At 39.6% G+C, this 27,426-nt stretch overlaps 1 protein-coding gene across 5 annotated transcripts in view; it reads right to left on the bottom strand.

Moving 5' to 3' along the window:
- Positions 1-21,530, bottom strand: part of slco3a1a (solute carrier organic anion transporter family member 3A1a) — a 36,194-nt gene extending 14,664 nt beyond the window's left edge. Inside the window, exons 1-3 of one of the 5 annotated variants that reach the window (XM_082538436.1) lie at positions 21,394-21,530; positions 20,024-20,207; positions 14,506-14,962 (exon numbers count right to left, since the gene is read on the bottom strand). In XM_082538436.1, coding sequence (XP_082394562.1) covers positions 14,506-14,962; positions 20,024-20,182 — 616 coding nt within the window. In that variant the 5' untranslated portion in view covers positions 20,183-20,207; positions 21,394-21,530. The other 4 variants (XM_082538433.1, XM_082538435.1, XM_082538434.1 and 1 more) reach the window with 4 other exon arrangements.
- Between the last annotated feature and the right edge of the window lie 5,896 nt (positions 21,531-27,426).

Genomic DNA, 27,426 nt, shown 5'->3' with positions numbered 1-27,426 from the left:
AGCAAAAGGGGAAATGAGCAAAAAAAATAAAAAATAAACTAGAATTTTTTTTTTTAAAAAGCAAAAAAATAAAATAGCCCAATAAGATAGAAATTACACCAAATATTTTTTCTACTTACTGACCTTCTAAAAGTAAAATAAAAGAGTTCAGTCAATAAAATTCTAAATAAAGTACAATGATAAATAAGTAAAAAATAATAATAAAAGAAACACAACAAAACACTATGTAAGAAATTGAATATGTAGAACAAAGAGGCTCTACGAAGACAAAAAATGCCTTAATAGATTCAATAAAGCAAGATAACACAATAAAAATGGCTGCATGAAAAACAAGCAGAGCTAATGTCAGATGGAATTAAAGTGGTTGAGTATAACAGAGAGCAGTGGACAGTGTAATAAAGTGACTTGGTGTACACAGAGTGCTAAGTGTTGTGACAGTCCAGGGCTGAAGTAAACTATTAATGAGATAACAGTTGTATAGTTGTGTGGTACAAAGTTCCCGTATATGAATTCCATTTTAAAATCATCTAACCAAGAAGCAGTGGAGGTAGATCGAATCGTCTACTAATCAGTGGGTTAGTGGTTTGATCCCAAGCAACCTCGGAAAAGATAGTGAATCTCAAATTGCTTCCGATGCATCCGTCTGAGTTCGAGTGTGTGAGATAGTTAGAAAGCACTTAAAGGCATAGAGCAAAGTGCTGTTTGAATGGCTGCATGTGGCTTTAGTAGATATATACACTCATTGGACACTTTATTAGGTACAACTGACTTAATGCAATTATCTAATCAGCCAATTACATGACAGATCTTCAGTGCATTTAGATATGTAGACTTGACCTGCCATAGGGCTGGGCCATATACCGTTTACGGTAATACCGGTACAATGTTAGGCAACGATAAGAAAATGAAATATCGCGATAGAATATGGGTGAAATGCACATGCGCAGTGCCTTTGTTTTCATACGCACATGGCCGAAAAAGCACGGCGGCAACGGAGAATGAGAAGGGGGAAAGAGGATTGTTGAGTGAAACGGATGAACCAGAATTGGTTTTTAAAAATGGTGCAACTTCACTGGTTTGGTGTTTGTCTGTCAGATACACAACAAAGCACATTTTTTTGTAGAAGTTAGCTCGCTAGTTTCACTAGTTACCTAAGCATGATAAAGCATGTTCTGACTGAGAGATTTCTGAAAAAATTCAAACGTACAGCTCTGCTATCACTTCCAACATAAATGAAGACAGGAAACTAAAAAGCAATGACGTTGTTGCAAAGCTGCTCTTTTTAACTTCAGTAGATATTATACATGGCTATGCTCAGGATATGTCAGCCCATTTCTACTGGAAATGCCTTTTGGTTAAACTTTCAGCAAGGGATTTGCATTTGCACTGTTAAATGTTTATATAGCTTTAATGCACATAAAAAACAGCTGCTTGTTTAAGTGAAAATAAATTGATGGGTTTTTTTTGCGCTAGTAAAGTTGTGGAGTTGAATTTTGTCTCGCAGAAATTATATCGTCAGTTATATCGTTATCGCAAATTTTCAAATATATATCGTGATATATATTTTTGGCCATATCGCCCTGCTCTAACCTGCCATACTTAAAACCACACATTAGAATGTGGAAGAAAGATGAGTTAAGTGGCTCTGAATGCTGCATAGTTATTGGTACCAAACGGACAGGTCTCGGTACTTCAGAAACTGCTGATCTACTGGGTTTACAGTAGAATGGCTGGATTTATATTGAAATGTAAATATAAATCCTGCAGCAGTTTCTAGCAGGAAAATGCCTTTATGATGCCAGAGGTGAGATGGCAGAATGATCGGACTACCTTCAGCTGACAATAAGTCCACAGTAACATAAATAACCATTCATTACAACCAGGGTCTGCAGAAGAGCATCTCTGAATGTAACACTTGAACCTTTGCAGCAGATAGGACACAGCAGCAGAAGACCACACTGGGTGCCACGCCTAAGAGCTGAGAACAGGAAACTGTGGTTAGCACCTAGCTGAATCTATCATATGAAGAACGGAGGCATTTCTGAAAGGAAAAAGGGGGGTCCAACCTGCTACGAGCAAGATGTGAGTAATGACTTGACTGCTGAGTACCAGTCCATTTTGTGATGGAGGATTGTTTGGCCTAGGATACATGCTAGTTAATCATTGCTAGCTGGCTGAGGTTAGCTGTTATTGTTCTAACAGGCAAAATCATAAAATACAGTTCGCTTTAAAGGGCTGTGATAGATAAATTTAAGAAACTTTCAGCACACTTCACCAAGAGTCTTAATAATCCTTTGCCCTTTTGTCCCACCTCATTCACAAATTGATGGCCCTTCTTCTTGCCTGGTCAGACAGCTGACTACAAGCTAGAAGTAAGTTAGGGGCAGCTACTGCACACAGCCTGCTTTGTGTCTTTTCCTGAGTCCTCATAAAGATCTCAGAATCTTTTATCTGGTACATTGGAAGATTTCAACTGACATTTAACCAAACTTTGGAAAAGCCAAGAGTTACAACCTCAACAGGCTCAATTTAAGAATGATGATAGCAACAACGAGGACTCAATGCTGTCACCTGCCCTAAACACAGGTGTTACTAATCATATCAACGAAGGCTCTGTGCCCAAGCTGAACAGAGCCTAATTAATGTCATTAGTAACACCTGAGTTCACCTTTCATACCATGGCTGCTGTGAAATACATGTATTGTGTATCTCTAGATAAATGTGTGGGCTGTGCATCAGTGTGTTGTTCCAACTTTGACCTCAGAGCAGAATCATGTCTCTGGTTGGTGTGTGGCTTCAATTTGTCATCACTAAATACAGACTTTTTCAACCACCATCTAGACATGAGCTGTAATAAAAACAGACATTTTACGCAATTCACAAGACGTTGCAATCTTCCTGTAACACTTTGAAAGCAAGCATATCCAGAAATCAGGTCCTGAATCATTTAGGAGTAAAAAGTTACTCAAGCGCTTTCATGTAACAACATTTCTGGGTCTTGTTTTACTGCATCATATCTCTGCCAATAACACAGACAGCCATGCTGTACCTGCAGGATGTTTTTTTTTTTTTACCATAATGACTCATTACCGGTACCAATTTTCTGAAAATATAAATAAATAATTAAAAGATAAGGAAAACTTTAAACACAAAGGAGCTTGCAGTGTCTTATCTGTTTGACCAGAATTTTTTTCCGTCCATGTTCTTAAATTGTGTTATGACACAAGTTAAGGTTTAAACATTAAGTATGACACATGTTACAAAGATGCAAAGAGAGGGACACCACCTTATACTGATCTTTGTTATGTAAACCCAGCCTCCCTCATGCCAACAGGATTACTGCTAACAGGTAAGTCATGCCATAGTCGCCTCTGAGGTGAAACCTATTTTGATGAGGTACAAAGGCGATTAATGGTCACCAAATCTTTAGCTATCCGTAAGCAAGTACTAACAGAATTAGAAGACAGCCTTCCCCACAGGAAGCAAAGCTTCTACCCACCCAGCTTTTAGTATCAACGTCACCATCACTTGTCAAAGCATTTGCGATAAGCAGGAAGTCTCACTAACTTTCCAAAATCCAGACAGTTGCAAACTTTCAAATGCCTATTAATTATTTTCTAGTTATCCCAGAGGATGTTTAGATGGTTTATTCAAGAGGAAGGAGAATTAAAAAAAAAAAAAAAAAAATCACTAAAGTCAAAGAACTTAATCAATTTTCTGATCAACTGACTTCAACTTTCCGTTGAAGCTGGAGGAGAGAAAAAGAGTCAGTTTGTTAGTCAGCTGTACCCAATAATAACCTGTTAACTCTACACAGCCATGACCTAAATAAAAAGCCTCAGCTCAAAGTAGGCTCTCAACTCGCATTCAAATGCCATTACATCAGGATCATCCTACTTTAACTTCCGCTTACGTCAAATCATGTCAAATTTGAAACCAACCCTTCGCGCACACTCAGCCGGGATCTGATATAAAAACAGCTGCTTGTGTGTGGAAATGGTTTCACTGACTGACATATGGTTGCTACACAGAAACTGCAGCTTGAGGACACGTTTAATACTATTAGCATTCTGACCCTGAGGATGAGTGGGGAGGTTACTGCAGAACACGGCCAGACCTCCACACGGCTGACACACCAGCTTTCCAGCAGGACTTTTCCCCCTCAACACCCCATCACGTTAATCTGGACTCTGGCTCAATTTAAGCCCAGACAGGTCGTGGCCTAAATAGGGCCTCGCGAAAGGCTACACATCCTCACGTTATCACCCTACTGTCTCCTGATACGAGTCTAAAAATTTCCCTCCATGCCACAGGAACACTTCTCCTCCACACCGTGAGCTACATATATAAAACATAATTAGGCAAAATACTGATGTCCATCTCGGCCACTGTATTCAAGTTGGCAAGGCAACTTCTGGCAGCTTCCACAAACCAGCGCCCACTCTTGCATATTATTAATGGATGAATTATAAGTTTGTTAGATGTATTTACACACTAATCAATGTATATGAGTAAAATACTCTTTATATAATATAGGAGAACCACCAAAAAACAAAACAAAACAACCCCCCCCCCAACTAACTGTACCATAAACCAAAACCCTCAAATATTCAGGCATCTCAAATGTGCTTATTTTCTCTTGTATAAACTAAAACTGGATATCACTGAGTTTGAGGTTGCTGGTCAGATACACTCGCTGATATATTGTAAACTAAAAAATTAATCACCACATATAGTTGTCCTGCTTATATTATATATTGTTTTACTATTTTCATACAAACCATTACATGTCTAAGACGTATAAAAACTATATACTATATGATATATCATCTGTGTCAGACAATCTTTATCCTCTTTTATAATTCAGAGGCTGGCACAGCTGAGCTGCCACTTCCCTTTGGATGACAATACAGAGAAAAATCATTTAAGTAAAACACTGTGCGGCGGGATGGTAAAAGAAAAAGCCTTTTATCGAGTGAGATACAAGACAGAGCTGGAACATTGTAGTCCTGTCATGGAAATAAATGCGTTTTTAATCTAAAAAACAAAACAATCCCCATCTGGACCTCATACATTATATAAAACAGAGTGAGGCCATCATATTAAACCTTTTGGGAGAGAAAAAAAAAAGTGTGTTCATACCCTGTGTGTCTCCTTACAGATACATGCTGGACTATGGAAAATACATTTTTAAAAAGGCCTAGCCAGAGGTGAAAGAAGCTAAAAATTATTGTTTTTAAAAGTTGTATTTCATTTCACCACTGAGGCAAGAGTACATTGGTAGTAGTAATAATAATAATAATAATAATAATAATAATGGATTGCATTTATATAGCGCTTTACAATTCATTTACTCTCACATTCACACACTGGTGGAGGCAAACCACAGTTGTAGCCACAGCTGCCCTGGGGCAGACTGATAGAAGCGAGGCTGCCATATCGCACCATCGGCCCCTCTGGTCAACACCAGTAGGCGGTAGGGTGAAGTGTCTTGCCCAAGCACACAATGACCAGGACAGACAGAGCTGGGGACTGAACCGGCAACCTTCCGGTTACAAGATGAGCTTCCCAAACCCCTGAACCACGGTCGCCCTAAGAGTTCACAGACTAATGTCTTAACATGTAGCCCCATTTTGAAGATTTAGAATCAAAAAATTAATGCATCAGAGGGCAAATTTCCAAACCTACAGCCAACACTGATGAGAGGTCCTCCCACATACAGTTGTACTTCATAATCCAGGAGGCTTGTTCTAAGTGTGTCTATAATCTGTCTTTTCTTTCACCTCCCAGGTCAATGACAGTATGCTACTTTAGCCTGAAATGCAGTAACTTAATCTTTGAGTCCAATTAACCTTATGTCATTAAACTGTTCCAGGAAGCAGTGAAAGCCCTCATTAACCTAAATGGCACCAGTATTAGCTGGATCTGACAGAGGTGCATTTGTTTTTGTTTCATGTCCTATGGATTTAAATCCACACTCCCAATTAGTTAACCATGCCATTATCAGTATAATGATCAGTAAGGCCTTTTCTGGAAATTGCAGGATAGCAATTTCCAAATATTTGGGTAATGGATGCTTTGAATGCTATTACAACAATAATGATGGTCTTTTTGTGCTGTACGATTACATAAGCAGACTGGGCATGCTTTCAAACATACTACTGATGTGACGCTAGAAGCTCAGAGGACTCGGCCAGACTGCAAAGTCTGTGAACGCAGGGTCAGCAGAGGAGGACAGACACAAAGAGACAGAGGGAGAGAATGACGGGTAGATGGTGTGTAGGAGTTAATGTAACAGAGTGAAGCCTGGTCATACAGTGATCCGTTTGTAATCAGCTTTTAGACGCTGGAGCTGAGACGGTGCAAGACACAGTCTCCACTGTTGAGCAGTGGGCTGCTTGGATCAAGGCAAGGGGCAAAAAGACCAGCGCATATATGGTCTGTGCTGGAGAGCTGCAGCTGCTCTATTGAAGACGAGGAGCACAGAGAGGTTCTGGACTCTCTGACAGCAGCTGGTAACAGCTTCTTCAGCAGGTGGTTTGGCTTAATTATTAGAATAAAGATGCCAGCAGCCCATCTCTCCTTTTTTCCTCGGAAAGATGGGAGAAGCAGGCACATAAAAACACAGCCAAGTGTACAACATCATGTCCGCCACCAAATAAAATGGAGCACTAATTGTGCTGCATCCTGCGGAAAAGGAGAACTGATGTGGAAGATATGATGAGTGAAGTGTTTTGAGGACAAATAAAAGGCAGAAAGCATTTGGGCAATGTCTAAAATCATATTTCTATCCAGACCCTAAACTCTGTCACAGCTCTCTCATTCTTAATTTTAGAGTTAGTACAACGCACTGTGAGGAACTCATCTGTGACCTCATCTTTAGGTGGGATTTCACTACTTACTGAAGGAATTTACTGTAAGTGATAAGAGACTGACTGAACAAACTACTCTTTTAGGTCTTATACTAATGTCTCAGATCAGTGTAATTACAGTCTGAGTCAAAATGAAACCTTAGATGGGCGAGGTCATCTTAGACATGTGCAACTAAGAAACAGCATTAACAAACAAAGTCTACTCAAACTTTTAATCTTTCTGCTAGTACTGATTAATCTGTTGTGTATTATTAATAACTGTTTAGTCATTTGGTGTGTGAAATATTACATAAGTGTTACATAACACTAACGACATTTTTTCAAAGCCTCTAACTTGTGTTTCTTGTTTTTAAAACCAAGTCCAAAAACCAAAAGACATTCAACTTATAATGACAAAAAGTCTTTTTTTTTAACTTTCTTTTTAAATTAATTTTAAGTACTTAACACAGAAATCAATCATACAATACACTCTGGACTCTTACTTTGGAGAAGGATATGATCAATCCATCAGCCATTTTGCTGACTCAGCCTCTGAGGACAACGGCCAAAATTTCACCTTAGCCAGCAGATATCTGGGCCAAGAAGTGTTCATGGTCATTGTTAATGAATGGAGAAGCTAAATTGCTAATAGCAAATGGTTAAAGGAGTGCAACTTGTTCAGGTTAAAATTATACAATCCCTATTTTGCTCCAAGGGAGAGCAACAGGAAACCAAAGCCTGTTCAAACATGATCAGAAACAGACACCGAAGCTAAATCAAAATCTTGTCCCTTTCAGATTATCCTTCTATGCAGATATTAATACAGATTAATGTCAATCAAACTGCAGTGTCACAGAAAGCCTTCTGATTCAACACCTATTGAAAGGAGCATAACACAGTGGGACTGGAGAAATAAATAAAGGCTGACTGAGTCCAACAGTCACTTATGATTACTGCCTACTTATTGATCAGAGTCCATTTAATTAGGCACTGTTATCCTTCAGTCTCTGCCATCACTGATATGGGGATTAAGTGCTGAACATGCTTCTGTGTAATCCTAGGAGCCCACAGAGCAACCACTTACGCACCACTCAATCAATGAGGTTTGGGATTTGTGGTAAAGCCATGTGAATCCATGTAAGACCTTGTCCAAGGAGAGGGCTTGCTATAAAGTTCTTAAAAAGGACAGGTACAGGTATGGAAAGTCAAAGGTGTATCTGTGTGTGATTTTTGTTTTTAAGATCAGACTAGTGGCTGTATCCATCACTGCATCAGGATAGGAAAAATTCCACCCCCCCCCCAAAAAAAAAGAAACACAGAAGCCTAACAACCGGACGTTTCTGTGGCAACAGTCTGTTGATGCCGCTGTGTTTATGATCTGTCTCATCCCACCTCTTATCCCAGTGCTCCTCCCTCAATGGATGACAAAAAAAATCCCCTTTTTAATCAGCAGTGACGGTGCCTGACCCAGATTGCCTCTAGAAGACTGCCTGGCTGCAGAGTCGGCAGGAATTCGTGATGAAGAGGAAAAGGTGTCACAAGCATGTTCAGACCAAAACAGTGGCTGTGAATACAGCAGGGTGCCAAAAATACAATAGAGATAATAATGAAAAAATTAATAATAAGATCAGATGGGTTGCAGCCAGGAGCTTCAGTGTACGACTGTGTAGGTTTCAGTGACAGAGGTTAAGGCTTTCATATCATGCCATCCTGTGATGATCCATATCATCTGACCTATTTCTTAAAGGCCAAATGTACACTTTTTTTCACTCCTTGATGGTGCAATTGCAGACTGTAAAAGGTCTTTCACCATCAGCGGAACTATAAAAAAAAAAATCACAAATTGGTCAAACTCTGCAGATGTGTATTGCATGACTGATAGTGTCGGGAACAAGCAGCTAGAAGGACGAACCTATTGTCTCAACCGTTTGTTCAGTTTTGTATGACAATCTGACTTGAAACCTTAATCTTAAAGGTTAAGGATGGGACTCATGTTAGCATGGTAGAGTTGCTCTGAAGGTGCACAGGACTGTAAAAGAGCCTTGTCAATATAGTAACTGTCTATTGAATGCTCATTAACTGGCTAATTGTTTCTTCTCTCACTATTCTCACACTATTTTTCACACATTTTAAGGTGTTTATCCTTTGTTTTTGTTTTTTTTATTTGATTCCTTTTAAACTTTGTAAATGTAATTAAATTACAACAATTTAGTTGTTAACAAGTGAAACTGTTTATCTTTACATCTAATCGGCCCAGCCAGATATAAAGTGGAATAATCACAGCATGAGTGCAATATTAAATACAAAAACAACAAATTGACAGGGAGGTGATTCACTTTAGATGACGAGTGCTCCTACTACACAGCAGAAATCTGGAATTTTACAAATCACCCCTTGTGCTAAATTCACACCAGTGTGAGGTTAATGAAACATTATGAGATAATTTTTCAAACTGGCCTCATTTGATTCCTCTAGATAAACAAACTCTTTAATTGGCTCTCATTGTCTGCAAACAGCAGCTTGTGCAAAATCTAACTATAAACTGATCAGTATGTCTTGTCTTATCGCTGCACGGGACTGAGAAATTACCTCATTAGAGGCAGGAATGGCGGAAGACTTGCATCAAACAACTCCTTTTACACAAATTTAATGAACCTTTCACTCAGGGCAAGTTGCTAATCAATTATAGTGATTTCCCCATTTACCAAAACTGGAGCACTGTTAAGGGTGCAGACTCCCACTGCTCTGCACTATGTCTCCTTGCTTCCTCTCTGACTCTTACTTGACGTGCTACTCAGAGTATTCAGGGATAATTAGTGATTAGCTCTAGGACCGCATGTTGTTGACCGGTTGGATACAAGATAATCTCGTGTTCATTGCCCTCTATAGCCTCTAGAACCAGAGTAGAAGTAACTGAGCAGGGAGTACACTGTATCAGGGCCTGCAACTCAATGCACTGTAAACTCCTCTATGCCAATCAGCCTGTAGAGCAGCAGACGGTTGCATGCTGTCACATATGGCGGACAGATAGTGTTCATTACAGTGATGCAGGGAAGCAGCGGCTCATTGATGAAAGGTTAATGCAACCCTATTTATCATCTTGAGATAAACCAAACTTCTGTTGCTAGGCAAACTTTGCATGCAGCTTATACCATGGATGGAAAAACCCATTTAGGATCTAATCCTTCAAGATGACATTACCATGCGCCGACTTTAAGTAGCTTATATAAACGCCATACCACAGCAGTGTTTGGATTCAAAGCATTTTAGGAGGAATGTTGACAAGCTTTTCGAGGATCCCTCCGAGACCGTTGTCACTGCAACCACTCAACAATTTTCTTAACAAACCTGAAGCTAAATTTATCTCTGAGGGGCTAAAGTAAACAAAAATGGTAAAATATGTAGGTTTGAATAAATTAGCACTACATTTTGCCCTAGATAATAATGAGGGCTGAAGATAAAATACAAAAAAGTGATTGGAAGAAAAGTACAAAGACAGGAAACACATTTTTAAAGACTTTCCAGGTAGAAGTCTCTTTGGTATGATGTGGCTGTGAAAGTTTACCACAGCTCTTTGTCAAAAGGAGACAGAAACACCTCTCTGTGTGAAAGGAAGTTGTACACAAACAACAAGTGGAAAGTAAGACAGGTGACAGCCACACAGACCACCACAGTTTAGCGGCATAGAATAAGATAGAATTGATCTTGTAAAGGAAAGTTTGTATGTAGGCCGTAAGAAACCCCCACCCCAAAACTTATAATCACTACAGTAATGCGTAAACACTTTCTATACAGGTGCAAGGAAGCTTTCCTGCAGGGAAAGAAGGATGTTGGTTGCAGCCATATAATCTGTGGTGCTAGCACTGCCAATTAACCACACTCAGCAAACTAATCTATTACTGTGTCTGTGATTATACATGCAATATTTAACCATATATGTTCAACTGAACTCCATTTTGACTATTTGTAACTTTTAGACTTGTAGATTTGTTCCGACTTTTTTCCCTCCCATTTACCCAATTAGGAAATTAGTCACCAGGAACTTCCCTACCCAAAGCTTAGACTGAGAACAAATTTGTGCTTATAACTGTATGAATCACAGACTGTGATGTTTGTTAGCAGATTAAATCACAGAGACCACAGATTGCTAGCTAACAAACTGCTTTTCCTAATAGTGTTTTCATTATGTTTTCAGTGATGACTGTGGCCAATAGGGCATATACAAATGTTCTCTCACTATTCAGACAGACAAAGACATTTGAACTGCAAAGATAATGAGCACTGTGAATGATATAAATAATTTTAACCTACAAATTTATTCCTGAATGTGCCATATTAGTTGTCTAGCTCCAGAAATGATTGAAGTGGAAGTTTGATTCATTATCCTAAAATAACTACATCATTTTTTTTTTATCCATTTCATACTTCCACTCAACCCTTGTGTGTACTATACTGCAGGCAACGCATGCTTTACATTACGATGACGTAATCAGAGGCTGTTTAAAACGTCTGACACCTAAACAGACAGCTGTGTGAAGTCAGTAAGACACACAACATCAGCTCTAGAGGCTTCTGTGTGACTGTCCTGGACACTGTATTTATGCAGTTGGGGGTCCTGTGGGAAGAGCCAAAATTAGAAGTGAATAATGAAAGGTCATGGAGCAGTGGGAATAGAGATCCTGTTGACGCAATCTGTCCAATCATATTTATTTCCTTTGGCCAGCGACCAGTGGCTACATCTAGACTGGAAAACAAACCAAGACAACAGCATCCAATAAAATACCTGATGATGCTCGACTCCGCGGTGGCAACGTGATTCAAACTGACTTCTTCAGAACACTAAGGTACTTTCTTTTAAGTAGAACATGTAGCCTACCACTTACCAATGGAGGCTTAGCAAAAAAAAAAAAAAATCTATTAACAATGACAGAAAACATATTATAATCAGAAAGAGACCAAAAAGCTCTCTGAAGAGTCACAACAGACCAGCCTTTAGTGTGTTTTACAGTTGTTGTTAAAAGAGTAGAGACACATGTCTGCTGCAGTGTACACAGTAAAAGTAGGAAGGCAGAGCCTCTCGAGGAGTTGTTTTTCATAGGCCTGTGTGGTATGCGTGAGCGTCCCGGCCCAGTCAGACCCACCTCATTGCTGGCTGGTTGGCATTCCTGCCTAACTCTGTAATTATGACTCCTCTCCAGGCCTCTATGCTACACTCTCCCTGAACCACTGTACTGAACATGGCGCGAGACCTGCCCTCTTCAAAGGTATGTGCTCGTCACCTCGCCATTTAGTTCAGACCTTAACAATAACTCATCACTGGGTGGAAATATGCTTTGACAACAGTGACGGGTAACAGCTGTGCTGAGATAAAAACACCATCACTTACAGATTAGGATCATTAATTGTGCCGATATTTTTCAAACTGGGGCTGAGCTTAAAATGATATGATAGTGAATTAAACAATACGTAAAAACATATTTCTTCTGCTTTAAATCCTGACTATTTGTTAACACTTGCAAGTGTGAACGTGTCCAAGTCTTAATGTATCATCATTCTGCTGAAAATGAGACAGCAGTGGTTGCAGAGGAAGCTTTACTGTGTGTGCTAACACATCTGCCTGCGACTGCTGTGAGAACTATGTGTTAAAAGTAAGGTTTTATTGTTAAAGAATTAAAAGGCGTGCTCTTTATGTTATGAACATTTCCTAAAAACCAAGCCTAAACTTCTCATCAAAACACTCTCTGCAAACCTTTCTGCAGAGGTTAAATAGCCTGAAAAAGATTAGAATTGGAAAGGTGTTAAAGTATTAAATAAAGCACTTTTTTTAAATTAAATAATCTTGCTATGTTCACTTGATGGTCTATGATCCATATGATCCAGCTTAGAAGAAGCTGGAAGCTGAACTGCTGAACCATTTTTTCATTAATTATTTCACAAAGTGATGGATCCTTGCCATCTTTACTTCTCTACTTTGTTTTTGCTTGTTGTAAATTACTTGTGTCATTAGTTTTGATCTATTAAACCAAGTGTTTTGATTATTATGTGTCAATAAAAGAAACTAAAGAATCTCTTGTTTCTATTATTGCCAATTTAAGGTATAGTGTGTATTCTGCTTTTATTCATTTTCTACACAGATGATCTTTACTGGTGTGTAGGGAGCTAAAGTGAACTATGAAACTGAAGCTCAAGACATTGGCCACAGAACCTGTTTAAAATTAATTAATGTGCAGTAAATAACCAAACACAGTGGAAGAACAACAAAGACTTATGAAACACAACTTGGTGTGTTTCTCAACATTGTTATTGCTGAAGTAAACTGAATGAATAATCCAAAAATGTAACAAAATATGAAAGGAAATTCAGACAATATACACCATTCATGGAGCTGGGGGCACATGACAAGCCTGCAGCAGAAGGATTAGGACGATCAGCTGAGCACGACTCAATAACACATTGTTCCTCGCTGCTCACCGCTTGTTTTTCCTCCAGCTCTCCTAGCAGCTTATCAGAGGAAGGCAGGACCAAATCTCTCCCCCCCTGTGCCTACCAAACTTCAATCACTCACAGTCCACTTCCCACTATAAACAGATTACAAGCATCGACACTGTGGTGCGAAAATGTTAAAGCCTTTTGTGATACTCTGAGCTCTGTTTGAAATCATAGAGCTCCTGACAATGTGCTTTTTAAAAAAAACAACAACAAAAAAAACACGTTGAAATAAACACAATGACTGGCAATCAAGAACATCAGCTTTGGCCATGAGATTACAAAGCACACTGCTGGCTTTGTCCACAGGTCACATCTGTATTGGAGTGACACACAGCACGCTGCTGTGCAAATGTATCAGGAAGGGTGTGTACCAGCCTGAACTCATCCTACATTCAGGCTCTCATTGTCTCTGCTGCACACTGGTAACAAACATTGCCTGCTATTCAGACACATCTCATGCACTCTATCAAAGGTTGATGTTTCAATCTGGATAACAAATTACAGGCCCAGTCAAAACATAGAGACAGACTGATTGGGATTTTTGCCTGTGGTTTACATGTAAAGGGAAAGATTAATCATGCATAACTGTAAGTCAATGAAACCTTTTTTTTAAATGAATACACTGAAAAACTTATTTTCAATTCTGTATGGTGTGTGTGTATGTATATCTATATCTATATATATCTATCAAGAACCTTACTAGTCAAATTTACAAATTGTAAGGCCTCAGATTTAGTTGCTCTCTAATCTCTAAACAGCTACTGTGAATTCACACTTTTGCACAGAAAGCACTCTGAATTCACCTTAAACCTAGCCACATCAGCAGCATCCTGGATTTGAGAGAGGAGCGCAAACACAGCAGACCGACACATTTCACCCATTTCTGGCCTCTTTACCACTTAAACCACTGCAATGGAGATTAAACAGCTCCAAGATGTGCTCACCTGGCACTCACATGAACAGGCCTGCGCTGGGAACAAAGGGAGATGGTGTGCAGCAGAAGTGCACATGCATAATATGTTGACTTAAGCTATGTAAACATTAGACCTGATGGCGATGAACAAACACACAAGGTTTCATTTCCTCGGGAAATCAATGTGTTGCTCAAAAAGAGCAAAACGTTTCTTCCTTTGATGACACCCTAAGAATTTTTAATATGGCTCACCTATATAGAGTGAGGAGTCTTTCTTCTTTACGTGATCATCGATATAGGAGACCCCCAGGGGCTGCACTGGCGTGGCTCCAATCCCCAGCAGGACCTGGGCTCCGATCAGCAGCAGGTACATCATGTTGGTGTTGGCCTTGTTGTCACATACATTTTTCTCCGCTTGCTGAGCCTCTGAACTGCTACTATTGGAGCAAAAATCCCGACCCTCATTAGTCCTCCACACTTCCCCTATCTCATACTGATTTGTTAGAAACTCGGGTAAAGCTGAGAGCAGAGCGCCGAGTGCCATGACGATGCCACCGCAGCCGATCAGACGGGGCCGGTGTGCTTTAGCCCCAAAATAGCTGACAAACAGGATAAGTGCCAGGTTGCCTATCTCAAAGCTGCTGGCTATCACTCCGACGTCAGCACTCTGTAGGTTGAACCGCCGCTCCAGGGTGGTCAGCACACTCACCTAAAAACAAGAGGACAAAAAAAAGGAACAAATAAGTAAAATGTGGGGCCATGCGAATAATGTGGAATGAAGAAAAAAAAAATGTGGAATACATATCTGGATTTTAAAACAAGAGCCATTGAGGAAGCATGATTATTCAAACATAAAAACACACATTAACTATTAGTGGATCTAAATAGGGCCTGTGCTTGATTCTTTCAAGCACTGCTATAAATCACGTGTTTCCATCATCATCAGTCACATTGCTTTAAAGTGTGCCTTTCTACTGGAACATCCTGAATAACGAGCTGTTCAGATGTTCCACGCCGTGGCTCCTCCCAGGCAACAGGCCTCTGTTTCTGATTAGCTGGGCACAGCAACATTTACTTTCATTGCTTCTCTTGTTCACCAGCTGTCATCCAGAGCAAGAGTTAGAGCTTACCAGTAACTTCTAAACAAAGCAAACACAACAGAAAGGTTGTATAGGATAGTTTTTTGGCAACCCTGTTTGTCAGATACGATTCAGAGGTCAGGGAATAAATACTGTGAGGCCACATTTATAGTCAGGATATACAGAGACGGACAATTAACACTTTAAATTTAGTTAGACATGTGCATGCCATGATTTCCCAGTAAAGACGGATCTGTGGGAAGAGTCTCTCTGAGCAATGTGAACCACAGTGGCACATTTTAGAGAGTATAAAATGCTATTTATATATTTGGCTCAAACTGTCCTTTAAAGGGCACAACTACTTCCCTTTTCCCAACTGCCACTATGAAGGAGTTTTGATTGAGCTACTAAAAAAAAGAAAGAAAAGATCCTACTAACACAAACATCCCCTGAAAAGAGGGCCCCACCAGTCAACTTGTGGTTTCTGCTGCTGGAGCATTTTACACATTTCTTTTCCAATTATGGTGATTTAATGTACACAGTTGATTTAGGTTTATAAGCAGTTTTAATGCAGACATAATCTTTGTGGCTCCAAGAGGCTCTGTGCTTAAGGCTTAAATGTGGAAAACTGCTCTTTTCGTCCGTCATGCAAACACACTTGAATGTTTCCTTACCTTGATGCTGTACATTTTAAGTGTTTGGTTTGCAGGAGGAATCACAGTGAAGCATCAGCTTTATATTTTTAAACAGTAGAACATAGAATATATTTTCAGCTTTTCTTGTATTTAGTACCTTCACTTCCTCCACAGCTGTCCTTTCAGTGACAGCTCAACACACTGTGTTCTCCTGAAATTGAACTGCAATCTGTATCTGTGGGTTTACTGGGTGCATTATCTTTACTTTATTTACCTGTGCACAATACTTACTACACAACAGGTGCGTAGACTGTCACTTCCAACAACAAAAAAAACAATGCTATACAGTCTATCTGTTTTGCCATTTGGGTTTAAAATAAGCTGTCTTCTGTGACTTTTAGAAGTTAGATGTGACAGCAGGTCATTTTTGCACTTCTCTGAACACAACTGCAGTGACTCTTTCACTACTTATCAAAGTGCGGAGAAGATGATTGTTGGGAGCGGCTCATGCCGGAGTCCTTCAGTGAAGTTTGTTGGATTGAAAACTTCAGAATGAGTCATGACGTTTCTGCCCCTTGGGTGGCTCTTTCTCGGGAATGCAAACACACTAGATGGGCTGCATTTATGCCTGGCTGGCTCTGCCCAGCTGGGATCTAAGCTCAATCCTGTTTTACCCAGCTGTTAGAAACAATAGTGAGCCCCAACAACCTGTTAACATAACAGCTGCAGCTCTACGCAGACATTAACATTGAAACAGAGGGAATAAAGCCACCACATCATCTCATCCCATTATCGAGAGCCTGCAGTCAGCACCTGTGACTGACAGTTTGAGCAGTGGAAACCCTCTGGATGAGTCATACTCTGGTCTGCAGGTTCAACACGTTTCTGACTTCAACAACCAGCTTTCCATCACGGTTTTTTCACTTACAAGCATAAAATACACAGGAAAAACTGAGAGGAATGCTTAATGGTCAGTGGTCAAAGCCACATTTTCTCCGCATCACAACTCAGACTGTGGAAATGTTTAATCTGTCTCACAGCAACAAAACAAACCTCGTCATGCTGACAACCCATCAAATATGAGAAGAGCAAACCTTATGTGAGCATGAGGAGACAATTTTTCTCAGGATGTACTGACCAGGCATTTAATTATCAACATGCAGAAGAAAGCTGCTCACTGCTGACAGTCACTTCTGCACATTGAGGTTCAGCATTGATGTAAATGTGCAGAAATGGTGCTATTTGTGATGGAAGAGCAACTGTTTATAACTAAGCTTCTGCTATTAGAATGGAATCCACTCTGTTTTATGAGGTGTGGCTTACAGCAGGTTGAAGGTTATCTAAAGGTATTCGAACAGGGCTGCATAGGTTATTTTTAAAGAGCTCTGTTAGTGGCATCCAAAAGAAGCTGCCTCCACAGTTTAGGACATGGGCAAAGAGATGAACTTTTAGTTAGTACTTTCTCTTTTTAAATAACTTGTATAGCATAGTTTGAACACTTCTTTAGAAATGTACTGCAGTTTTCAAAACAACATTTTACACTTTCACAGAATCTGATATCTGACAGGTGTGTTAATGGTTATACTCGTGTTCCAATCAACAAAAATGGCTGAAGTAAACCAAAAAATGTCTGGTAAGTTACTAAACAAATCAGATCCCACCTAAAACCTTATGTTAAAACATTATAGGTATTATATAATACATTATATAAGTACTGAGATTTCAAAAGGACAGCCATGTTTGGGCTTCCTCCGTGTTTGAACACACTTGGTGTGACAGGCCTGCAGCACCAAGACAAACACTGTTGAGGTTCAGTTGTTGCACTTTGTAGCTCAAAGCTTTCAAGTGTCAGATTTGGTGGTTTTGTGAGAAGTGATAACATGAGCAATAGATTTTGAACTCTTGGGCCCTGCATACAAAAACTGACCAATGCTTTCTATTTATAGATTTACATATAACACCACACCCTAAATTTAAAATTTTAATCAGGCATCACTATTTAATGGATGTTTGAATATATTCATCATGCATGTGATCTATTGATATCAAAAGGCAGCAACAAAATACCTTTTTAACCACGGCAAAATAGAGCAGCTTAAATGGCCATACTTCAGATGAGTTGCTGTTTGTTTACCTATTGAAAGCCCATATCCTGAGTGCACATACATTATGTTAAAAAGCTTTGGCATGATTGTAAGCCAGGACTTTAGTTTCCTGTAATACTGTGATTCAAACTCTATGTCCACCAAACTGAAATGATTAGTCAATTAATCCAGTGAATCAAAAAATTTAATTCATTTTTCAGCTATTTTAGCAATTAATAAATCAGTTCTGTCATTTTACCAAGCAGAAGGAATGGAAATATTCTGGTTTTAGCCTTTTATATGTCTTTATAATATCTCATCATAAACTGAATATCTTTGGGTCTGTACTATTAGTCTAGTATTGTAACATACCTAGTAATGACAGGAAAAGAAAAGAAAAAAGTTATAGCCCTAATGTGCATTAGACCATTGAACTCGACTGCCTAGAACAATCTTTCATTATTTGCTTCAGACTCAAAGCCGTTAATTCCCTCTGTTCACTTGCACAACTAAAAAGAACAGGCCTAATAAATCACGGACTGCAGACGTACATGTGTGCTCTCATGTGTTTGTGCAGGTTAACCGTTCCCCTGTAGTCAAGCTGCTAAATCAGGAGGCACAGCGTGCTGTTACTGTAAGTGTCTTGTGCTGTAAGCAGCTCACAGAAATCAGAGGGGGTCGTGATAGTTAAATTTTGCCCCTTTGCTGCCAGTAAACACTCCTAAGCACCTTCATCCAATCAGACACCGCATTAGCTCATACAGGTCGACACCAGCTCATTAGACTGTCACTAAGCCAGGTACCTCAGTCCTGGCTGAGTAAATGATATTCCATGTAAATCAGCTCGGTGGGTTTTACAAACAAAAACAGGCCCAAAAGCTTGGCACTAAGTGAATGATTCCAAACCTCACCTGCAGGTCTATCTTTCCTTTCCTGTTTAAACAGGTGTCCAGTGCCAATAAACTACAAAAAAACTGCAAATGCCTGTTTAATCTGAAATAAACAGTGAAGAAAAAGACCCCCCTCCTCCCCGTAAGCGACTCCCGAGTGGCACCACTGTGCTCTGTTGTTGCTGGGCCACAGGATGCTTGATGCTCAGCAGGTTCAGTAAGAGTTAAGATAAGATGTTCCACTCCAAATATGGACAAGATATTTAGGGTTTTACTCTAATAATTGAACAAGCAAGCTGAGAAATCAGTGTGATTCTTGGAGAATAAACACTGCTAATATTGAAACTAAATGTTCAGAGTGGTTCGCCCGAGGTTGTGAAAGATCCTCTGGGACCCTTTGAGGAAAAATTTGAAGCACTTCAGGGAGCTTTGTTTAACAAAATCTATATTAGGCATTCCTGTGTTCAAATTTTACTGTAACACTCCATCATCATCATCATCATCATCACCAAGACACATTTCAAAGATTCATCAGAAGAAAGCAGGTGTTAATTATGTTATTTCTCATACTAACAGTTTATTTGTATGAGTAATAGTAAATGTGAAAGCTTAAGTAATGGAGGGGAAATTTTTGACCTTGAATGTCATTTGGGGTCAAAGCAGCCAAATTCTCACATCCTAAATATGTTTAGGCTATTATTACTAAAGCTAACCAGAGTTTTAAAGTCACCCTCTGGTAAATGGATGGTAAATGATGATTTAGTTTGAGTTGTGACACATTAGAGATAAATTAGACATGAGTGAAAAGTAGCTATAGAGGTTTTCCTCACAATAAAAACACAAGCAAAAGAGTGGTAAAGGGCATACTATCCTAAAGGGCAGACTTTACTGAGAAGAAGGCAGGTTTCTGTCCTGACACTGTTCTGCTGCATTAGTCAAAAGCATGCAGAGCAGGAAAAGCCCCAAATGCAATAGCCTAGTCCCAGTAAACACAGATCTGAGCAGCCCCCACTGCAGTGGGGTCTCAGTTCACACTGCAGGCACTCCGAGTCCTGCGTGAGCTCGGGTTGTGTTGTACTCACCAGGTATGCTCCGACGGTGCCCTGTGCCAACATCAGGGCGCATTCCGATATTAAGAATATCTTGATATTTGAGAAGCACGAGGAGTTTTTGCGGGGACCGTCTGCTTCCAGCATGTCCCCGCCGCTCCGGTCCGGGTCCCTTTGCTTCTTCACCTGCATCCTCTCCTACGTTAGCCTCACAGAACTACGAGAAATCGAAACACACAGCAGGGTGACCAAAGGCACACACTGGCAGGTACAGTGTTTCGCTTTTCGCTTCCCCTGGAGGCTACATTCGGGGTGCTCCTTGGCGCCGTTCCTCTCGATTCAACAAACTGTACTCTTTCATCTGACAAGCTACCAAACACACATCCAAACTCCGCGGGGCTCCGTCGCTCGTCTGCGTCTAAACATTGCCTCCTTGTCGACGCGCAGAAACATGTGAACTCCCTGAAGGTGTTAGCAAAGGCACAAGTGAGACGCGGACACGTAGATTCCTGTCAGATCGCATGTTTCCGCCGCGGACTTCAGTGGTTTTTCGCGGCGGCTCTGGATTTTGCTCACCAGGTTCTTATTTTTCTGCTAAACTCCGGCCGTGCCGGTCTGTCATTATCCCTAACTCACACAGAGCTTGCCCTGCCTCCGCGCTCCCACCTCCCTGTACTACTCTCCTCCTCTGCGAGCACAAGTGCGGCCCTAGAGGCGCTGCAGAGAAGCGTCGACTCCGCTCAATTTACATCTACTACAGTAGTCCTGTGGGGCCTCGTGCTTGTACTGTCCACACGTGTTTAAGAAACACTTAACTATAACAAATTGCCATCTTCTCACACCATAAACTCTTATGTGGTTTTTGCTGGTTTGAGGCTAGCTGCTAAACCGATTCGTTTGTCAACTACAGTTTTAAGTAATTTACCTAAGAAAAATGCAAATGAAGTGAAGAATACAATATGGTTGACACGCCATACTTTATACTAGTACTATTAAAATATAGAAATAGAATATAAAGACAAAAAACGGACCAGGACTTTAACAGGCTTCAGAGTTAAGCATTTTAGCTACCGCCATCTCGTGCCCTTTTTCTAAACCAGCAGTTGTAGAAGCTGTAAGCTAACTTAGCTGGCTAGCTAAACTGAGTAGCAAGAATCGCTAATTTACTTCAGTAATATAGTTCTAACTTTCGATCATGTAAAACAGGCTACAAATTATATACATGTTGGACAAACCTGGCAGCCAACTTCTTAGACTGTCTTTTAGTATAAGAGAAGACAGAAATGAAACCCACCTGTCTCTAGCCTACACTTGTAATAGGTCAGTTATTTTAAAACAAATATCCTTACAGTTGCCACAAACAAATAATTAGCTAAAGTGAGCAGACAGTAAGAAGGGATTACCAAAGTGCTAGCAGGGGCTCCATAGTGGGCCACAAAGGTACTGCAGGTGGTCCAAAGTAATAATAATGTACAGTTACATATTTATATAAATACATTTATTCATATAAAAAAAGATAAAACTGGCAATATAAGGGGGTTAGCTTGTGCTATTAATCAATACTCTGACCTAAATGTACAACACATGTATTGACTTTTGTGTCTAATTTGCAGGTGGCTCACATATTGGGCTTATAACTTAACACAAAAAATTCAAGGAAATATACCAATTTCTCTTGTATTTTAATTAGAGTGAAAATGTAAGATTGAGATTTTCTGGTTTTTAAGTGTGCCACAGCACTGGTGAGTTTGGGAATAGCTGTTCCATTTTAAATTTGGGGATTAATATACTTTAAGAGCCTTCCTCTAGTGGCCATGTGAGGAACTGTAGTTTTATGACACACTTCCTACATGTTTGTAGTGCTTATGGGAAGCTAGCGTTCATCTGTTTGCTTTTTTATCTAACTCAAAGTGACAGCAGCCTCAAGAATTGCCATTTAAATAGTTATCCAATCATTAAAATAGTTGTAAGAAGTTGCATGAATAATAAAACTAAAAATCATCTTGTAATGACATCACAGCAAGTGTGACACTAAATCCATTTCTAAAATGAAAGACAAAGATACAACTTATTGAGAATTTACAAATACATTATAAATTAAGAAAATTGCTGGACATGCGTGTATAGCCTATACAGCATCAGTGCTATGGACAGGCTATAAATGTATGCATATATGGTTTAAAATAGCAAAGTCAAATTTATATCTTGTGAATCGGAATCAATTAGCATATGCTCTGCTACCAACCCTGAGCTTACATTTTCAAATTTGACTTTATTCTAAAGTTCTGTGATCCATCTTCTTCTGCGTAACCAACTCAGGGTTGTGGGTTGGCTGGAACAAGCTGTCAAAGGAGTGAGAGGTGATGGTACATCCTGGACAGGTCACATATATATATATATAAACTCCACACAGAAAGACCCAGATTGGATTTAAACTCATAACCTTCACCCAAGTGATAGTGCTAACCACCACACCACTGTGACTCTGTGAACTTCCATGTTACACCAAGGAAAAAAAATTCCACTGAAACACAAAGAGGTATTCAAACACTACTTCAAATCATCATTTTGGTATTTCTTACTATAGAAGATATCGCCAGGACCACATTTTGGCAGGATCACACACACACACACACACACACACACACACACACACACACACACACACACACACACACACACACACACACACACACAGGCGGATTGTAAGTGCAAAAACAGCACAGGCACAGTGTCGCATGTGGTAATAATCAGCTAAACCTTGCAGTTGCATCACTTTAACACTGCCTTGCTAAAACATATAGCAGGAGTTGGCTATGATGTAATGTAACCACATAATGTGATAATGATGGTGTGGAAATAAACAGGACGATAAACAAAATATCGCGTAAAGGCTGTCAGGATTTTCTGCACGGGTCTACGCACAGTTTTAGATACAGCAGCAAGAGATGGAAAAGCAGCACATGTAAAGGTCACGGAGATGAGTTGGTAATCGATCAACTGTGAGATGTGTTTGGTTTTTTTCATTCAGTATGTGTCAGTGTCCTTTTTAATGGCATAAATATGGGGAAATGTCAACAATAATAAATATTTTTAAACCAGTGACAGTGTAAAAAATAAAAAAGCAACATAAAAATGAAGTTGATCTCACATTATTCACAACATTCACCTACAGTTCCACTGGTATGACAAACCCAGAAGACCTGAAACAGACTCTTTCTCACTTCCTTTGGAAAAACGAGGAGCCAAAGCACAATGAAAACAATAAATGATCACTGTGTTTCAGCCACCAGCCCCCTCATTTTCAGAAACCTTTGGCAGGTGTCCAAAGCGAGATGATCATGAATAGTAGACGTTCCCTCACTCTTGACCGGCACACTCCCACACGAAAATGCTTCCCACACTGCTTCCTACGTTCAGCCTGTCGGGAAAAGCAAAACACAGAGCGTGAAGATGACAGTTTTAGTGTCACATGGTTCAATTATACAAACTGTGGCATAGCCTTTAAGTTCCAACTGAGCAACGATGTGGCAAAACCGAGACATGTATGTAAATATTGAAACGAGCAGTGTAGTGAGAAATGGAAATCTAAGGTACAGCAGAGTGGTTTGCTAGTTTCAAATTGTTCACAGACCCTACACAGCTGAAGCACAACGTGTGTCTGTGACACTTGGGGAGTATCAATGATATTCAGTGACTCCATCATCACCGATGCTTTTCCCAGAAGGCTCCCACCCTCTTTAGCCTGCTGCCGTCTGCCTGCTTTCACCAGTGGGGATGCTGATCAGCTTATAAACAAGTGTGCTGGTATTTGTTCATACATAGCTGACAATTTCTGTGACTTTCTTTTTCACTTGTTGATAGGTGCTTTAAGGTACTCAGGACTGATTTGATCTCCAGTCATTTTGAAGGAGGGTGTAGCTACTGTATGCTGCAGGATGTCATCAAGACACTGAACTAAAAGCAGTTATTAAAACAGTAAAATTTTGCATTTCCCCCTCTCCCTCCTCACAATGCTTTAAACACTCTAAAGCATTTTCACGCAATATCCATAAAATTTTGGTAGAATGAAATCTGTTTACCTTGGTTCAACATCTGAAACACAGAAGAAGTAGTCCGCTTCAGAACTGATTCAGTGCTGGAAATGTTTAAATTAGCCAAGGACAGAGAGTGCAGGACACATATCACCAACTGGCTCAACATAGCCGCAATTTGACCTCATACAGACTTCTACGGAGCCAACAAGTTAGCAAACACTGTGAGACATTTGCTTTTTCACTGCTCTGCAGTGGGCTGCAGTGCATTTATGAAAAATTAGAGTTCCTTTTAGGGATATGTTACAATTATAAAACATGCCATTTGTGTATTATATGAAGAGAAGATATATTAAAAAGCTCATGTTTCATACCATTCTGATGAATCAGTCTGAGCAATAGCAAAAGTGAAGGAGGAAACAGGAAGAAGGAGAGGGGGATTTTTGACCTTAAATTACATTTCGTGCCAAAATCAGCAAACCACCATGATACTACAATCAGGATTCAGTCGTCTGAACCGTCGGTGATGTTCTGCATTGGTCAAAAGCAAAGCAGGCAAAGAAAACAAATCTACTTCTTAAATTCAATGTTGTTTTTCACTGAAGATTATAGAGCTTTAGGTATTTTAGTGAGATAAGAGAGTCTTGCAGTGTTTCTTTTGAAACAAATAAGATGGAAATTAAGATAAGAACAGATGCTACATCCATGGACAAATCTGCCAGAGAGAAAACATGTTTATACAGTTTATTTTAGTATTTTAAATACATTACATCAGTCTGTACTTTGTGATTCACATTAGTTTTAACAAGAGCCATTTGTAAAGCAGATATGTGTGTGGTTCTGTTGAGTTCTTTCCTGCTCTGTGCGTGTGTGTGTGCACCACTGTTTACATACAGTAGACGTGCAGAGACATGAGTCAGGTAACCAGCAGAGGGTGGAGACAGCTTGGTCCGGTGCCAGGAATGTATGAATGGAGAAGTCTGCAGAGTATTGTTCTGCCTTCTGAAACAGCTGCTATTTATAGGATTTGGAAAAGGGTGGACTGCGGGAAAAAAGCCCAGCCCATTTGGGAGACAGTGGGGAAAACTGAAGGAGTCTGAGGAATGACTGGGAGTACAAACAGTCGTGTACTTTAACTTTTCCTGTTTAAATTTCAAAGGAAAGCATGCTGGCCAAAGAAAAGCTACATGTGTTTTTTTTAGTCATTTAAAGTCAAAATCTATCTTTTTCTGTCATCATTATCTTTATGTCATGTAGAAAGCTTACTTTAACTCCCGGATATTTAATTACGGCACACTTCTAGATCTCTATGTTACTATAGCAGAAGCTACAGTAGCCTCTACTATAGTGATTCGCAATTAAAATTACAATTAGACAAGCAGTAACACTTTAGATGTTGAAACTTTAAACATCAATTGAACAACCAGTGAAAAAACAGTGTTTTTTTAGTTCTCAGAACCTTTTTGATCAGCTCATATCGGCCCTTGGTGCAGCTTTCTGACACAAGCTCTTTTAGCTGATGCCTCTTTAATGGCACCCTCCCTTTAATATATCTTTCCTGTGATTGGCTGTTATTCACAGACAGAACTTCGAGGCTTTTCTGTTCACAGAGACTAACATGACCATATTAGGGAGATCCCCTCTTACTGACATCATACAGAGCCATGAAGAGAAAAAAGAATTTGAATATCAAATGTTTTGAGATTTTTGGCTCTGAATGAATATTTTTGCATTGGCCCCATGGCTTTAAACTTAAAACTTTAATATGAGCATCCACATTACATATGATATGTTTCTTTTCCAAATATTTATTTATAAGTGACTTATGTATGTATGTATGTATATATATGTATATATTGTACTATTCTTAGTTAGCGTATTGTCTGTCTTGTCTTAATGTTGGTTTAAAATGGAGCACTGTAACAAAAAATAATTTCCCCCAGGGATCAATAAAGTATTCTGATTCTGATTCTGATATATAATAACAAGGAAAAGCACAACTGGCCCAGTTAGGCTTGAACACTAATACTGTGGTTGTAGTAGAAGCTACTACAGTGGAGACTCTAATCTAATCTTTTCTGTGTAAATATTTCCTTTATGAACTATATTTCTTACACAGGGCCAATGTGGAGAAAGCTATAAAACATTACTCTCACACACCAGCAGTGTCTCTGACTTTTCACGGCTCACCTCACTTTGAGTCCCGCAGAGGGTTTCACCTCTGGTAAAGGGCTCGGGGCAGTTTTTCCTTCCCCGTCTGCTGCAGCTGTCAGTTTTTGTGTCCTTGTTGCAACTGAAACATCAAACACAAATTTAGGCAGGGTCCACAATTTGAACACCTGCAGCTCTCTCTCTCTATATATATATATTCAGCTCAGTGCTGATCTTAGAGTTATGCAATAGTTTGCACAGAACACAGAACCAATCATTTTACAGTCTTCATTTCATTAGGCCTCAGCAATCGTCCACAAAATCTCTTCATCCTTCTCTTACGCCACTGTGGCTATGGAAACAGCTCCTGGAGGATATGGGCAGCAGGCTCCGCGCAGAGGGACTTTATTTTTATGTTGTGAACTTATCACCAGATTAATTGGAAATGTGATGTGACTCGCTGCAAAAACCCAGTGGTCATTTTGGGCACCCGCTAATGCCAAATTGGCTTTATAAAGACTGTATTTATTTTTTATAAATATTTTTGTCTCATAAGAATCCTTTTATAGCTTTAATATTTAGTTAAGTAAACTGTATAAAACAGTTTTCATCTAACTGACTGATGTGGAGTTGGTCTAATAAGATAAGAAAAGATAAGATAAGAAATGACCGTGTACAATAGTACAACGAAATTGAAAACTGTCCCACGTCAGCACTAAGTACAACTAAACACAACAAAACACAACACAACAACACACAGCAGATGTTAAAGTGGGTTTTTTTTAAAGTCCAAAAAAGGTATGAGCAAAAAAGACTTGACTTAATAAATAAATAAAAGAATGAGTGAATGTTTACTGCACATTATTATTGCCCCCCAAAAATGTCCAGGGAGGTAACCAATGAGATCAGCTAATGCAGGGATGTCGAACTCTTTTTAAATCACAGGCCACATATGGTCCACTTTGATCTTACCCACTAAACAGTGGACGTCAGACAGATGTGCAGATCATGTTTTTATATATATACCAATTCTGGACATCTGTGTGACATCTGAATTTGGTCGACAATTTGGATGTCCAACCATCACCCAACCTGGACGTCAGTATGATGTTCAACATTTGAACTTTGGACTGGGTAATTTTCTTGAACATCATGTGGATGTCTATGGCAGGCGCAGGAAACTTACATGATTAAGAAATGTAATTTTTTTTATTTACAAATTTCAACATTGTTATCAACATGATACGTATA

This window comes from Aulonocara stuartgranti, assembly GCF_965226115.1.
Source record: "Aulonocara stuartgranti genome assembly, chromosome: 7".
NCBI classification, from domain to species: Eukaryota; Metazoa; Chordata; class Actinopteri; order Cichliformes; family Cichlidae; genus Aulonocara; species Aulonocara stuartgranti.
Note: the sequence above shows the minus strand (reverse complement) of the source record. Positions and strands in the feature narration are given on the sequence as shown.